This window comes from Tyto alba, unplaced genomic scaffold (genome assembly GCF_018691265.1).
Source record: "Tyto alba isolate M040663 unplaced genomic scaffold, T.alba_DEE_v4.0 Super-Scaffold_2, whole genome shotgun sequence".
NCBI classification, from domain to species: Eukaryota; Metazoa; Chordata; class Aves; order Strigiformes; family Tytonidae; genus Tyto; species Tyto alba.
This window is the reverse complement of record NW_024881282.1, coordinates 83,779,342-83,795,488: the sequence shown is the minus strand read 5'-3', so window position 1 is coordinate 83,795,488 and position 16,147 is coordinate 83,779,342. Positions and strand designations below refer to the sequence as shown.

The 16,147-nt window shown below is 39.0% G+C and overlaps 1 protein-coding gene across 6 annotated transcripts in view; it reads right to left on the bottom strand.

The window, feature by feature from the left end:
• The window catches only part of UPF2 (UPF2 regulator of nonsense mediated mRNA decay), a 64,705-nt gene extending 49,630 nt beyond the window's left edge, over positions 1–15,075 (bottom strand). For 2 of the 6 annotated variants that reach the window (XM_042791867.1, XM_032985832.2), the window contains exons 1-5: positions 14,993–15,075; positions 9,274–9,653; positions 7,454–8,233; positions 2,960–3,120; positions 1,783–1,980 (exon numbers count right to left, since the gene is read on the bottom strand). In XM_042791867.1, coding sequence (XP_042647801.1) covers positions 1,783–1,980; positions 2,960–3,120; positions 7,454–8,233; positions 9,274–9,635 — 1,501 coding nt within the window. In that variant the 5' untranslated portion in view covers positions 9,636–9,653; positions 14,993–15,075. Of the gene's footprint in view, positions 1–1,782; positions 1,981–2,959; positions 3,121–7,453; positions 8,234–9,273; positions 9,654–14,531; positions 14,661–14,992 lie in introns of those variants that run through there. The other 4 variants (XM_042791868.1, XM_032985834.2, XM_042791869.1 and 1 more) reach the window with 2 other exon arrangements.
• Between the last annotated feature and the right edge of the window lie 1,072 nt (positions 15,076–16,147).

Genomic DNA, 16,147 nt, shown 5'->3' with positions numbered 1-16,147 from the left:
CTCACATTGCTAAACCTATGTATCTTTAATGCTTTAGTCTTGTTAAAAGGAAATAGAGCAAAGTATATCTACTTCTTGAGACTATACTGCCATCTGTTAGGTCTCAGTGGTTTGATATCCTTCACACGACTTTACCCATTTGCAGTTTTCAAGCATACATTTACCTACATTGAGATCTGTTAAGAACTGCCAACAGCTTTTAGTGCTTTGGTTTGTTCTGCACTATACCTGGTACATCTTCACTGGATGACATGCAGACATTCAAATGGAACAAAACATTCAGAACTGTAGTAATCTAAGTCAAAAAGTGCTTAAAATGGATTGACAGGCCATCACGTGGAAAGCACAAGCAAAAAAACTTGCATACTGGGAAGGTCAGATAGAAAAAATAGTATCCTCCAAAACTCCAGTAAATGAAAACCACAAACATTATTCAAAAAGAGACAGACTCAAAGATAAAAATTCTAATTTAATGTTTGTACTGCATATTCTTCATAGCTCAACTGATAACAAAATTGACAAAGCAAGGTAAACAAAGTATGTTACACAGACCAAGCAAAACAAGCAACAAGCAGAACAGGAGGAAGACACTGAAGAAATAATGTGCTACGTAGGTCAAATAAGAATTATATATTCCTTGAGAACAAATAATTTATAACTCTCTAGATGAAGATTCAGAAACGAATAGCTAATACTTTTCTTGAACACCACCACTCGTCCAGCATAGAGCATTTTTCCAAGAGATTACTATCTACATTTTGCTATTCTTTCAGGCCTCCTTCAAGCCCCATTTGTAGAACGTGCATCAAAAAAAAATATTTTTCAAGGCAAATAACCTTAACACACATAAGTTTTTCAAATGAAAATGTGACACAGCACACACGTCATATGGAAATAGCAGACTCACAGAGCAGGCAACCTGTTCAGAATCACATATAAAATTAGTCTGGAATGGACCTTGGTGAGGCCTCTAGTTCAACCTTCTGCTCAAAGTGGATTAGCACTATATTCACACCAGATTTCTCAGGGTTTTTTCCCAGCTGTCTTGAAAAATGTCTTAAGACAAAGACTGCAATCTCACTGGGCAAGTTGCTCCAACACCTAATTATCCTCACAGGGAAATTTCAGAACTTAGGAATCAGAAAGAAGGCCATACGCTGTAAAGTTGACATTCCATTAATATTCAACACCGACCTACGGCATGCGTATTACAAAATCATGTAGCCTGTGTCTTTGTTGGTATTTCCTCAATGTCAAAACACTGCTCTTATCCAAACATGCATCTTCTGTCACACTTTGAGCCAGTGACAGTGAATGTAATTTTTATCTCATTATAACTGAAGTTCACCAATGCCTGGTTGGGAACTTAGGGATGTATCAAAAGTGAGGAACCATCCTGGCCATTTAATCTACTGGAATTTTATACTGAGACAGTTAGCTAGCATTAATAATTTAGTGGTAAAACCAGAATGAATACTAACATCTTTCAAAGAAGGTAAACCTTCAGGTTTCTCACAGAAAAGTCAGTATTTTACTCATATGAGTTATTCTCCAATTATTTTAATAGTCTATCATTTTTAAAATAGATTTACTTTTATTTTATTCCTTAAATACTGTACCCAGATGTAATTCCCATCCCACATAATTTCTTCCCTAAAAATTCATCCAAACTGGTACACTGTCCTGATCACCACAAATTATTTCATTAGACTCATTACTTCTATCAAATTTGCATATCTGTTGGACAAGACATGTTAAAAAACACTCGTCTAAGTAATCTACCTCTTGATTCTTCTTTGCTGGAGTCCTTGTTCTGAGAACATTTTTCATTATCTTTAAACAAAATTGCTGGCACAAAAGCCTTTAAGTCAATGAGATTCTCATAGAAGTTTCTAGCATCCTCGTCTTCCCAGATACCTCCTTCCAGGTCATACTCTCCAGGCTTTCCTGGTGTGAAAATATCAATACCAGGTCCATGTTCTGCAAAAACAGTGAAGCCATAAGAAAGTCACTTACACAAATTTCTGATCTTGTAAAGGGAGGCACATTTAAAAATTAAACAAAATAATTTTAGAAACATGTTAACCTATTACTACCATTTTTTTCATTTAAATATTGCAATGTATACTTTAAATTACTTTTAACAACCCAATTGTAATATTAGCTATATCAGTAAGTTATCTTAAAATTGTAAATTTGACATTAAGAGAAAAGACAAACAGTATCAGAGTGAAAGTCAAATCAAATCAAGCAGCATATTATGTGGTATTACAGAGGAAAGCTATAACAGACTTTAAACTCAATAGCATAAAAAGTAATTGAGTATGAACTGCACTCCACTGTATTTTAAAAACAGAAGTTTAAAAAAATCATTTTAAACATTCAAGAAATATAAAAGGTACAGTCATGATTTCAACAACATCTCAAATCTAAAACTTGATATTCATTAAGGCATTGAATAGCTCTGCCAGTTAAATGCTGTACTTCTCAGGAGGTCAAAGAGCCACCTAGTGACTTATCTGGCTTAACAGTATGTTCCTGCTCACAACATTATGACTCAAAGTATACATCAAACTCATTTTTGAATAATACCAGATTTTAAAAATCAAACACATACAGTTCTTTAAATATTAAACAATGCATTATATTAAATGAGAAGTATTAGGTTAAATAAATTTTTAATTTTCCATTTATTCCTATATTACCTGAAACAAAACTAAAGAGGTATTACTTACATTGCCGTAACTATAGGGCATATACAGTAGTTATGGTTACATGTTAGGCTTAATTACTTTAATAAAAAATGTGTATTATTAATTTCTTGATATCTGTAAGTGGGAAAGCCTAAATAACAAGAAATCAATGGAAAGAACACATCAGTAAGGGGGTTCGGTTAGCTTTCCCACCATATCCAAGCCAAGTCCAGCATTCTATTTACTTGCTTTAGAAGAAGGCCTACCCTCAGGTGTCGGTTTCTCTTGGGGAAGGTCAGGCATATTTTCATCCAAAAGATCAGCTAGAGACTGAGAATTTGCCAACAGCTTCTGATACGACATTGCAAATTCCTCATATTGCTTGTGCCGATCTTCACTGAGCTCTCCTTTGGAGTGAAGAATGCGCCTACAAAAAATCAAAGTTACAGTAAAATGATCTTTTTTCTTAAAATATAGTTGAGCTGTGCTTAACTGCTACCAGTTTCTCTAAGCAAAGCTAACCTCCCCTCTTCAAGGGAACCATGAGAATTCTAGATTGGACCACAGCAGCAAAAATTTGAGCAACATTATTTTTTTCCAACCAACTTCAGTATAGTTGAGGATAGTAGTCACAGAAGTTCTAACTTCAATGTCCAAAGAGAAAGGTTAATTTATTTTTCTGCCATGATTACCCTGTACCAGTCCCACACTAGGAAGACTTCTGTAGTAAATTAAAACATTCAACTTACACGAAAGCTGGATAAAAGTTGCTTTGCCTCTATAACAATATATTTCCATGTTGTTCAAGTGATTAAATGGGCAATCATCGCCAGGATGCTCAAAAGAAGTTGCATGTTAAAACCAGCCCGTTATTTCAAAACTATCAGTCCAAATTATGAGCAGTTACGTATGTTTTTTCACTTGTTCCTTGTTTTCTTTTATAAAACTACCCATACTTATTTTAAAATCTCATTTCTAAAACTGAAATCTGTTGTCAAAAGCAACTTGCATTTGAAGGAATGTAATCACTGCTTACAAGTGCACAATAAAGCAGTTTCAGGACTACATGCAGAACAGTACAACTCAATTTTCTTACCAAACTACAATTACGGCTAGCTTGGATTTTGGACCACAAATTATCAAGAACTTCCAGTAGTTTGAGTCAAATATGCAGAACAGGGTAATCTCTGCTAGTACATAGCTTGCCACAGAAGACTGATGAAAGACTCTCATCCTTGATTTTGAGTTAACTAAGAATAAACTGGTTGCTCATTAGCAATGTTCTAGTTCATCCTCAGCTAGAGCTCCTGAGAAGTGCATTCTCCCATCTGTGGCATGATCCACTCTCTGCGAACCGCAAATATGGACGAGGCATGGCCAGTTCTTTACCAGTAAGGGACACTTTGGGGCCAGGTGAGCTGCCTGGGGTCCTACTACAGCAAAGACACATATGGGGCTCAGATCAAACGTGGACTTTCAAAGGGAGCTTGCCTATCAAGTTTCCAGTTTCTTTTATGGTAGCTTGAACAATGCTAGTAACATTGGACTAACTAACTGTAACCACTGACAACGCATCCGGCACTGAGATGAAGGCATCAGAAGATAAAAGTTTGAAATAAGGTGCAAATGCCATAATTCCTAAAGTAGGTTGTATCATTACATTATCATTAGGCTTTTATTAAGCAGTAAGTACACAATCACATTCTTGCCAAAAGACCCAAACATTTTATGGCATAAAAATTCTAAAACAGTTTAAGCAATATAAGTTGAGGGATATCAATCTTAGTTTTTTTCAGTTCCAGGTTAATTGTAAAACAAAAGTCATCTTTGTACACAACACATTCACAGGGCAAGCAACAAAATCCCTTATACCTAACTCAGAACCAAAACTTGACATAGATGTCTTGCTGGAGGGCAAGAAGCAGTAATGTTAACAGAAGTTCTATTTCTTGTCCCTCTTACAAAAATACATCTATATAACGTGTATTACCAGCTCCTGAAAAGTAGAGCAGGAAAAATTAACAAATTAAATAACCACTGACCATTTCTAAAGTGCAGTAGTTCAGTTTGGATTCAGGAAATAGGTTATGTGCCAATTCATAGCCTTTCCATGGAGACAGCACTCCATTAGGTATATATTTTAAGTTTAAAATATACCAACAGCATCATAAACATGAGCACTGAAACTCCATGTTATTATTAAACAGTAAAAAAAAGCAAAGTACTGTAACAACAGTACAAGAGTTTCAGTTCTCAAAAGACAAATTTTAACAAATTCAAGCAAGCTAAAGCATACTACGCAAACTTTAAAAAGCACAGTTTTTGAATACAATTAGAAGTACAGCATACAGTAATTATTTTACTTCATGTCTGTTCAGAATTTCAAAGTGCCACAACGCAAGTTCAGCAGATCTTAAAAACATTCTTAATTTAGATAAAAGAGGTTTCTTCCATATCTAACACTCATTTGTGAAAGCCCACACTAGACTTTGGGAATCAAGTTGTTTCTTTCCAGTGACACAGTGTACACAGATTTTGCTGTGACCTTAGCTGTGTAACCAAACCACCAGGTTCTACTGTCAGAAGTGTAACTCAAGGTAGTTTTCCTAATTATCCACTTGCAGAAACCCTTGTGTCTAATAATGCTTTAATTTTATCTAAATGATTCAGCAGGTAACACAATATTAAAGCACTGTTAAGGTCAGCATATTAATTTTCAATTAACCAATCTGTATAGCTTGAGTTATTTCACAGTCACTCTCCTGAGACAGGTAAATTCAGGAGACATTTACCTGACAAAACACCATAACCTAAACACATGACATTGCTGATGCACAAGAGGGAACAGTTCACTCCCTGTTCACTTCATCGGTTCTAGAATAACAGTGGGAATGAAAGCTGTTGGTATCAGCAAAGTGGATCAAGTTTCAATTACACAGAGGACTGTTCTTTCCAATAGGATTAATGCTTTTTTAAAAACAACCAACCAAACAGAAACAACCAACCAACCAAAAAAAAAAAAAACCACAAACAAACAAAAACACCCCCAAAAAAACAAAGCAAAACCAACCAACCAAAAAAAAAAAACAAAAAAGCAAGTAACCAGCCAAACAATCACTTTCCCCAAATTCACAGTTTAGAAAGATTTCTATAGCACTTGCAGACTTTTTACTAGGCAAGTTTGTCTTTGCACTTCCATAGCATGCAAATGCCAAGCACCTCTCTGTTCCAGACATGTTGTAAGCAAATTAAATTAGGCAGGAAAGTTTTTTGATGTCTTCTTCCTTTAACAAAACTTACTCCCCGACTTTTATTAAGCAGTTAAAATAAACACCTTAAAGTTCAGATATAGATAAATAATAATTATCTTTATCCAGTGATAAATTATAGTTCTTCACATTCCTTCCCCAAAACAAAGCTTTGCACCCAAGATCATTGGGATAATTCCAATAAGGTGCATAAAGAGGTCTCCAGTCTGATCTACTCAAAGCGGGTTCAATGATGAGATCAAAGCAGGCTGCTCAAGGTTCTATGCAGTCATTTTTATCCAGTTGTGCAAGTAAACATTATAGTTCCCCTGCCCAGATCACTTATGTTCTTTCTTCATGCTTTCTTAGCATTCTTCATATCTCTTGGATATTCACTTCATTTCCTACCAGACTTTGACACTCTCACTCAGCCAGAACCAGCGTGACCAGAACCAATTATAATTGTGGAAGCATAAAAGTTTATATTCTTTAACTTAAAAAAAAATAACTAGTCAATAGCACACTTTAAAGTAATAACATACTTGAAGAAATAACAGCAGGTCAAAAGTCAGTTTTTGGTCCTATGAAATACAACACTTTGCTGACCAAGACCAGATGGGACTGCAGCACAATATCCACCAGCACAATGGATCCAAGTTTAAAGCCTTGGTTTGGCAACACCAAATTTTAATGTGTTCCAAGCATACATTTGGCTCTGGACTGATGTTCAGCTATTTAGTTGAAGCCTGTGCCTACACACTGTAACATGCTTATTTCTGTCTGCATGGAATGCGTCCACAAGGATTTAAGAATAACCATGTTTTAAGACCAGCAGTTAGGTTTAGGCTGGCTCAAATAATGGCAATTCAGGATGCTTTAAAGAAAAGCAAACAATTATTAAAAAATGTAATCACGGTAGAAATTAAATTATTTCAGATCTCAAAGGTGTATATACTCATACATTTAATATTAGTATTTAACATAGACATTTAAGAGGATTTGAATCAAATTGTCTATACCCTCCAACATTTTAATACATAAAACTGGCCCACATAAACGTGTAAGGGATACCTTGTTAATCTAACCTAATTTTTCCTTCATACTGGTACACTAAAAAAAAGTAAACAACCCAAAGCCATTGTGGCATATGCTCCATTAGATATATGTGGGTGGAAGGGGAGAAATCAGATTGTGCCAACTGGAAAAGGACAGTACCATCTGGGAAAGAAGCATTACTCTCAAGCTGCTGAGGGAGTATCACCAAACTAATAGAGTTAAGAGAATTAAAGCTAAAGGTCAAGCCTGTTTTCTTTAAAGATATTCAAAGAGTCTGTTTTTTTCTTTTAAAGTATTAGGAACCAATTTAGCACTTTTAAAAAGATATACTGCAGAATACACTTATCTTCTACACGCTACTAACAGACTTTGCTCACGAATACTGCAACAAATCTAGGCATTTCATAAATAAACTAGTTTTTTCTCCATAAATAAAATGCAATATTCAAGTGTCACCTGTTTTGTCTTTCAATATTTTGTAGCTCCCTGTGGTCCCTTTTCAGGTGTTTGGTCAAAGACGTAAAGTATTCCTTCAACAAGTTCTGGAAGGGCTGTTGTTTCTCTGGGCTAATTATCTCACTAGGAGGAAAGCTCAAGTTAAACTTCTCTGCAACAGTTTTTACTCTCCTTGGTACCAAACCAGCAATGTCATCTCCACAGTGCCGACAAAAGCTGATAACCACAGAAACATGAGTGTGGGATTCTCGATCAGCATTAATAATATTTTTAAGCTGCTCATAGATTAAAGACAGACCTTCCTTGTCAGTGAAAATCCCAACTATTGTCAATTCTGCAATGAAACGCAGATCAGTTCTTAACTTGGTAATGTTGGGAGTCTTCTCTTCTTTCCTTGCTTCAAAATGTTTTTTCCAAGCCTGAAGCAATGAAGGAGCAAAATCAGCATAGCGCTGGTGAAAGAGGGAACACAAGTGCACAGCACAGTTCACGTCTGATATTTTCAGTTTGGCTTCCACAATAGAAGCTACTGCTTCTGCAATGTATTTGCTTAAATTCAGGCTATTAAAGTCATGGGACAAGGAGTCCCTTTGTTGCTCTGTAATAGTTTTTAGCTTCTTAACAAAAGCTGTGTTCTTCTTCAGACTAGAATCCAGTCTGCTGAAGAAGTTTTCCTCCGGGCGATTGTCTGGTGCATTCTGGTTTTTGCTGCGAAGCTCTTTCCTTGCCTGATGGCGCTCCCAAGCCTCCTGATGGAGCTGATGTGCTTCCTCTTTTTCTCTAAGAGAAATAAAAATTAGTCATTTTCATTACAGAACCTTACTTTCAGGTTAACAGTTCAAAGGGAAAAAAAAAAAGTCATAGTTGGAATCTCTCCAGTAGTTCTAAACACAATTTCCCCTTAATACTATATCTTTAAATATTTAACAAGTTAATCCTAAAAAGCTAAAGCATTCGCTTCATAAACTGTTTGATTTTTTTGCTGCAAAAGACAAGTACTACTTGTTACAAAATGAAATTTCTCAACCAATTCTATGCAGAATACATTAATCCCAAGAAACTTAGAAAATATAAACATAAAATTCCATTTACTCCAGAGGGAGATGAAGTTCTTACAGAAGAGAACAACAGTCTTTCAACAGGTTACTGTATTACACAATTAAGGGAAATCTTTTATTCCCAGACTACTGGAATTACACAGAAAATTTTAAATAGTTGAAATACATCTTGTCTATGACATTGCCTCACTCTTAGAAAGCAACATATTTCATGAAGAATGTCCAGAATCTTGTCTTTATTGGTCTAAAGATGTTATCTTCAACACTGTAGTACCTTCTGATATCATACTAACACACACTGTCTGAATAATATCACATATCACCAGGTTACATTCTGTGTTTGCCATTGAGGTATCAATTGCCTATGATTGATTAAAGGAAATTACATCCATCCCCCCATGATAATTTGCGCTTGTTATGGTCTGTGGACCTGTTACAGGCTGTATTCCCAATTTTCTGATGTAAACACTTCTCCCATCTTAAAATAAACTGTGCTTCTCTATTCAAGCATAATAGTGCATTACATGGTGATCACATGGAAAGCACTATCAAAACCCCTTATCAGAGACTAAAGTAAGAGAGGTTAGAGGTAAAAACTCAAAACTATGTAGAAGTCATAAAACATACTCAGCCACTCATGTAAAATTTGTAACACTATATACAATTTACAACTCAAACAGTTCCTCTTTTATAATTCTTCCCACAATCCTGATAACAGGACTACAGCATCTGGCACAATTAAATCATTAAAAGATAACTTACTTCAGTTGAGCAGCTGCTTCTTCTTGTTTCTTTTTCTCTTCCTCCTCTTGTTTCTTTTTCTCCTCTTCTTCAAGTTTCTTTTTTTCTTCTTCTTCTTTCTTCTTTTGCTCTTCTTCTGCCTTTACTTTATCCTCCTCTTTTTTCTTCCGCTCCTTGTCTTCCTTTTTTCTTTTATCCTCTTCCAGTTTTTTCTTTTTATCTTCAGGAACCTTTAAAGTCTCTCTCTTCATGCCAACCTTAACATCTTCTTTTGGCTTCTCCCTGGTGCTCACTGGTCGCCTTTCACTAAATTCTTTTTCTTTATTATTTAACGGAGATTCTTTTTCTTCCATATTTGCTGGCTTTTTGCGCTCAGCTGGCATTGTGTTACCCAGGCAAGTCTGCAGAATCACAGGAAAATAAGTACTTTTAATTTGTTGTTCATATATTAGTCGCTTTCAAAAGGCATCATCTCACTCCCCTCTTTGCTCACCCCTCCCAAGACTTCCCCAGTCATCCCAAGCACTCTTCTGTATAGCACAAGTACCAGCTGGAAGAGCGTGCTGTGCTGACTAAGATACACACACAAACCTCTCTGTCAGCAGAACAAATTAAAATAATATCAGAAAGGCTATGATTATGAGGAGTTATCAAAGACTCCAATTTGTATGGCTTTCTACTCAACCAGTGTTTTTCTGGGGACTTGCAGACTTGCAGGAGCTTTAGCATCTTTGGGGTTTCTAACCCTCTAAGCTTTAGTTTCATTTGGCTAAGAATACAAAAGATAATATATATTGAACAAGAAAGGGTAGAATCACAGAATGATTTAGATGAGAATGAACCTGTGGAGGTCACCTCGTTCAACCCCTTGCTCAAAGCAGGTCCAATCAGATGAGGGACTTGGCTAGCTAAGACCCTGTTCCAGTATCTGAATAACCACACTGTGAAAAAGCTTTTCCTAATACCATCCTGGAATGTGCTATGCCCCACCTTGTATCCATTTCTTTTCATCCTATCCATGCACACCTTTGAAAATAACACAGCTCCATCCTTTTTATAGTCTTCCATTAGGTTGTTGCAGACAGTAATAAGACTTCCTCCTCTCTTACAGATTAAGAAACCCAGTTCTCTCAGTCTCTCTTCAGATACCATGTCCTCCAGCCTCCTAATAATGTTGGAGGCCCTCCAGTGGACTTGCTCCAGCATGACCATGACTTTCTTGGAACTGAGAATTCACAACTGGATGTGGTGTCCAGACATGGTTTTGTAAGTACCAAACAGAGGGGAAGACTCACTTTCCTCAGCCTGCTGGGTAACTCTTGTTACTACAGTCTAGACCCCAGCTGGCCTTAATGCAAGGGCATTCTGCTGACTCATGTCCATGATCAGACTGGACCAAACAGGACTGAAAAAGGCAGTTAGGACTACTTATTCACTTGAGGCTAAATTAATTTCTTAAAATAAAAAATAATTTTCACATATTAAGTCAAATGCATGTATAGGCAAGACTGATGGGACACGATTGCATGTAATACCTCCTAAAGAACCATCACTTAATTTTTATTAATAACATCAGTTTGATTTCCAATTACTACCTCTACTTTTGCCTTTCTAACATTTTACTCAGACTGGATGATGAAAATATGCTAGATTCACATATTCCTGCATCTACTTAACAAAGGGCATAATGAGACATTTGCATTCCAATCTCATGTAGAGTGCTCACAGTATTATTTTTAACTATTTTGAAAGATACTTATAAATAAGACATCACACTAAAGAATATCTCCGTTTCTAACTAAGTCATCTCTGTTTCTAAGTAAGTATTTCACTTTCCCTCCCCCACTTCCAAAACAATAAAACGGCAGATTCATATACTAAGTATCCCATATGGAACACAGTGTTACAATTTAAGATGTTTGTCCAGGTCTTCTGAAGATAAAATTGTTTGCAAAAATTCACAGTATATTCAGATATGGGCAGAAACAACTTACCAATGGAGAACCTACTTAGGACCTGGCCTCTTTGACAGCAATTGGCAACAGTACCAACGAAGAAATGTTTCTGACACTGATTTATGGAAATGAGACCAAGCAAATCAGCGTCGCTTAAACAAGTACTAGCAAATTTGGCTCCCTAATAAACGTCTTCAACTAAAAGGTTTCACAGCTCAACATCTCAAAACTAATATATTTCAAAACCACTGATCTACAAAACCTTAAAACAGATTATGAAATCAGTACTTAACCAAGGAGGGAAAAAAATCCAAATTAAAAAAAAAATCCACAGAGTACAAACAACTAAGCAGCCTCCCAAGCCCCTTCATATTAAATACCTTAACTAATTTTTCCATCTCTGTAGGCCAGTTAAACGGGAACTGTTCCTCACAGTTCCATCTGGGAGATGCAAATCCTCTACATGTTCTGGTTCAAATTCAACAATAACAGTTTATTAACCTTTTCTCACTACAAATCCACATCGGAAATTCCATCAGTTTGAGACAGCTAAACACTCTCTCCCACTGTTTTTAACAAAAGGGGTTTGAAAGGGAAGCTTTTAGCATTTAAAGATTACTGTAATATCTTACTAGTAAGATTAGGTACATTAAAACATTGCATGAGGCTCTCCAGTAATTGTATTAAAATGTTTTTCACTAAGAAGTCTATTCAACAACAAAAAAAAATATTAGAGTAACACACTCATACATACATATAAAAAAAAGTGTTATATTCTGAAAGATAATTTGGGAGCTAAGTTTAAAAAGAAATCATCGAGGGAAAAAAGGGTTGTTTGATTAAAGAAATGCTGGAAAGGCATGTCACAATTCCAGTACTCCAGCTTTTATCTTTGTCCCCTGCCAGTTGGGAGTAGGGAAATTCAATTACAATTTGGAAAAAAAAAAAAGTTACACATGTAACTTTTAACAACATGGTCGCTTACACTACTCACTCTCCTAATTTTAGGAACTCAGAATTCTGTTTTAAAGACATATCTGACAGCTGCTTGCATAAAAACACAATAAAGAAGATGGGATAAAAAGAAAAGGGATGGAACATAATCAGATACATCGTGATTTCAACCACAAGGCTGTATTATCTGCTTTTTCCTATGAACGCTGGTCACCAAAAAGCCCCCAACAATCTAGTTTATAAGAGATTTCTGTCCTGTGTCACAGAATACATATGTTTCAATACTCCTCACTACCTGCAACACACATAGCTCCTTATCTCACAAATCCTTCCGATCACACTGCCAGCTCATTTATCTCTACCAACCACTGATGGCAGGAGGCAGGCAGGGCGGTTGCTGCCTCCCAGCTACACACAGACCAATCCACTGGTCAGCACACGAGTGTCAGCTAACAGCACAGACAAAATAGAACTGTCCACCAAGTGTATGCTATTACCCTTCCCTCCACAGAAGGTTAATTTAGATCTTGTTACTTTTCCACAGCTGCCAGTTATCACAAGATCTGTAGTGCATTTATACCTTCAAAACGTCTGCCTAATTTGACTGAAACTGACTGAAAGGTTCAAAAGTTGCAGGAAGAATAATAAAATGAAAAGAGACAGGCAGCAGGCTTCCTGGGTCTCATTTCCATAGGAAAGAAGGCTGAAAATACATAGTTTGGTCCAGATTAAGGGAATGGTAAGGAAACATTAAGAGAAAATTAACATTAAGATAACTTATATTTAATACCTAATGTTTATGTGAATGTACTTCATACTCCAGGAAATAGGAAGAATTGGTGCTCACAGCTAAAAATTAGAAAGGATGGAGAAAAGAGATACAGGACAAGCGCTCCCTATGATTTTGGACTCTCAGCAGTCCATTTCTGTAGTGTTAAAGCATCTAAATGTCTATCTTAGTTTCATCACTTACAGATGCTATATTTTCAGAGAAAACTATTTCTCTCAATTTTTCACTATCTGACGTATTTAACGCAATCTTAGTTAAGAAATTTTTTATTGTATCTGAATTTCTACTTGTTTTTTTTCATACCGATATCGGAATTTGAAGAACTGATGGGACCGGCTTCATGATACTCTAGGCTCAGAAGCTTAAGAAACAGGTCTCGAAATACACAGGCAACATTCAAGAGGAAGCATGTATGTACTTATTCTCAAGGAGACCAAAGATTCATAAAAGGTATTCAGCATCGTTAATGTAGTCACCAATCAGAATAAAAGGTTAAACATCAACACCTTGGCCTGATATGCTTAAATCCTCCCAAATCAATAAAAAGAACTTATTGTCACAGACTGCAGTACCATGAAGCAGAATTGCAATACTTGCAAACACAAGTGGGGGGAAGAAATATGGCTTTATTAAAGTAAGCATATTGAGATTTTTCACATTCTTTTTTACTGCTACTAGAAATTAAATTGATCACAAGCATTCCTGTATGTAGCTACTCTATTACAAAGAGATAAAGGATAAAGAATGTAGGCAAAGATGTCCCACTTCTGACCAGCTGAAAAACCTCAAAAAGCTACAAACCTCCATCGTTAGAAATCACACCCCTAGAAAATTAAAAGTTCCAAGAATTTAAATGCAATTAAAGTTTCTCTTAAAGTAAGGGAAGGAACACAGTAGAAATGCAATGGCCGGTCAGAAGAAAATAAACTTAGCCACAAGTTTTGAAAGATAAGCCACAGAGCAAGACAGGAAATTATTGTGCAGAGAAAGGCCCCCCCTACACACTGGCGGTGAAGGCAGGCCTGCCTAACCAGCCGGGCAGTTTTACTTTCGATTCCATACATCCCAGAGAAAGTGTTTGCTGTCAGATCCGCAGCAACACGATTTTCACTGGAGAGAAGAAAGAAAAAACAAACAAAAAAAAAAAGTGGAAAAAAAAAAAAAAAAAAAAAAAGAGGCCTACACTACAGACAAGTCACTGAATAGATGCGGAGCAAAACATCTCAGTTAACAACCCCCCCTCGCTGCCTCCAGGACGCCCCTACACAGGTCAACCCCCGCAGGCAGGCTCTCCCCCAGCCCCGCCACCTCCTCAAGCTCTGCCTGCCCTTCTCGCACCGCAAGCCTGAGGAAACCGGCCCCCGGCCCCCTGTTCCTGCAGACATTCTCACCCCAGCCCTCCCTTTCCCTCACCCTCACAGCTCTTCCCTGCACCCCCGCCCCGCCCCGGGACACCTCAGCCTCGAGGAACCCTCTCACAGCCCCCGCCTGCGCCAGGCCCCGCGCCCGCTTCCCCACACGCCAAGGCATCGCCCCACCCTCCGGGCTGCCTGGTCTCCCCCCGCCCCGCCGCCCGGTACCTCCGCCCGCCGCGGACATGGGCCCGGTTGTCCCAGGGAAGCGCCAACTCCTCCGCCCGCCGCGGCCCCCTCCCCGCCGCGTGAGGCCCCCCTCGCTCCTCTTCCCTCACGGCGCCCGCTGCCGCGGCCGCCCGCCGCGCTGCCTGACCGACAGCACCGCCCCGACCGAACCCGAGACGCCCGCTCCGCCGCTCCCGGACACGAAAGGAAGGGCGGCGCCGATTAAGCGCGACGTCGCCGCGGCTCCGGTCGGCTCGGCGTGCCGTGCTTCCCGACGGGCGCGGGTCAGGCAGCGCGGAGGGCAGGCCCGGGTGGGGTCCTGAGGGCGGGCGGCGGGCGGCCCTGCTCGGGTTACCGGGAGGCTGCGGAGGCGGAAGTGACTGGGGGGGGGGGGGCGTGTAGGGGGTGGCTTGGCGGTCCGTCAGCGGCGAAGGGGAAAGGGAGGGCGGGGGGGAATAGACCTTGAATGGTGCTTCTTTGGGGATCGCAGCGCACGGTTCTCCAGATCGCCCTGCGTGACGTTACTGCCGTGACGTGTCTTTGGCCATGAGGCGTCATGTTGCGTCACGCTGGTCGCCATGTGAAGGGGGGCGGGCTCTGTGAGGGGATTCCGTGGCGGCTGTGCCGCGCGGGTGGGCCCCCGGCACGGCGCTGCCTGATCTGTTCACGTGCCACCGTGATAAAATACCAGGAATAACCGTGGCATAATACCCAGATATGATGTAATCTGATTCAATGGATGCCGTCTGTTGTGGTTTGTAGTCTAAATGTGGCATCTCCACTTCGTCCTCCTGCCTTGCCAGTATTCTCGTCTGGACATCCCTAGGCATTTTACGATGGTAAATTTGGTTGCAAAAAATTTCCCCGTTTATTTGAAAGGCTCGCGACCTGCACATCGGGGCAGGGGCTTGTCTGTTGGGCAACTCTGAAGTCGCCCAACCTGGAAAATGGCAGGCTGAGAATCTGGTATTTTTAGAATCCACTTACGGTGAGGTTTCCAACAAAAGCTTTTTATGTGGTATGGGGAAGTGTTCCCACCCCTTTAGATTTAGAAGGAGTACACACGGATATTTGGCCATGACAGCAGGCACAGGCCTGGGTGCGCATAATGAGATTATTCAGCTGTTAAAGCCACCTTTTATTCAGAGGCAAGAGTCATCCCAAAAACAAGACTGTTTACTGATGCAGAGTTTTAGGTGTACTCTGCCAACTGGTACAGGACTAGACAGGTTTGTTTTTTTCAAGGAAAGAGCTCTCCTCCCTGTAACTTCAGTGCTCATTTTACAGACACATCTGAAAATCTTCCTGGAGAAGTTTGAAAGGATGAAGTCATGCTTGCTATTTACACAGATCATTCAAGTGTCCCTCCTACACAAAGATTTAATTTACTTAACAAAGTATCTTGAGTTACCAGGTTGATTAAACTGATTCACTAGAGTGGAGGAGGTCCATGTGCTAAACAGATTAAAAAGGGGTTTACTGGGGAGAGTAACTCCATGTTGGCGCTTTATTTTCTGAGGGCACCGATCCTGTAGCCCATCAGTGGATGCCTCCAATTATTCTTCGTCGGGTCTGGTTTGAAAAGGCAGACTCAGTATTATATTAGGCTTAAGTAT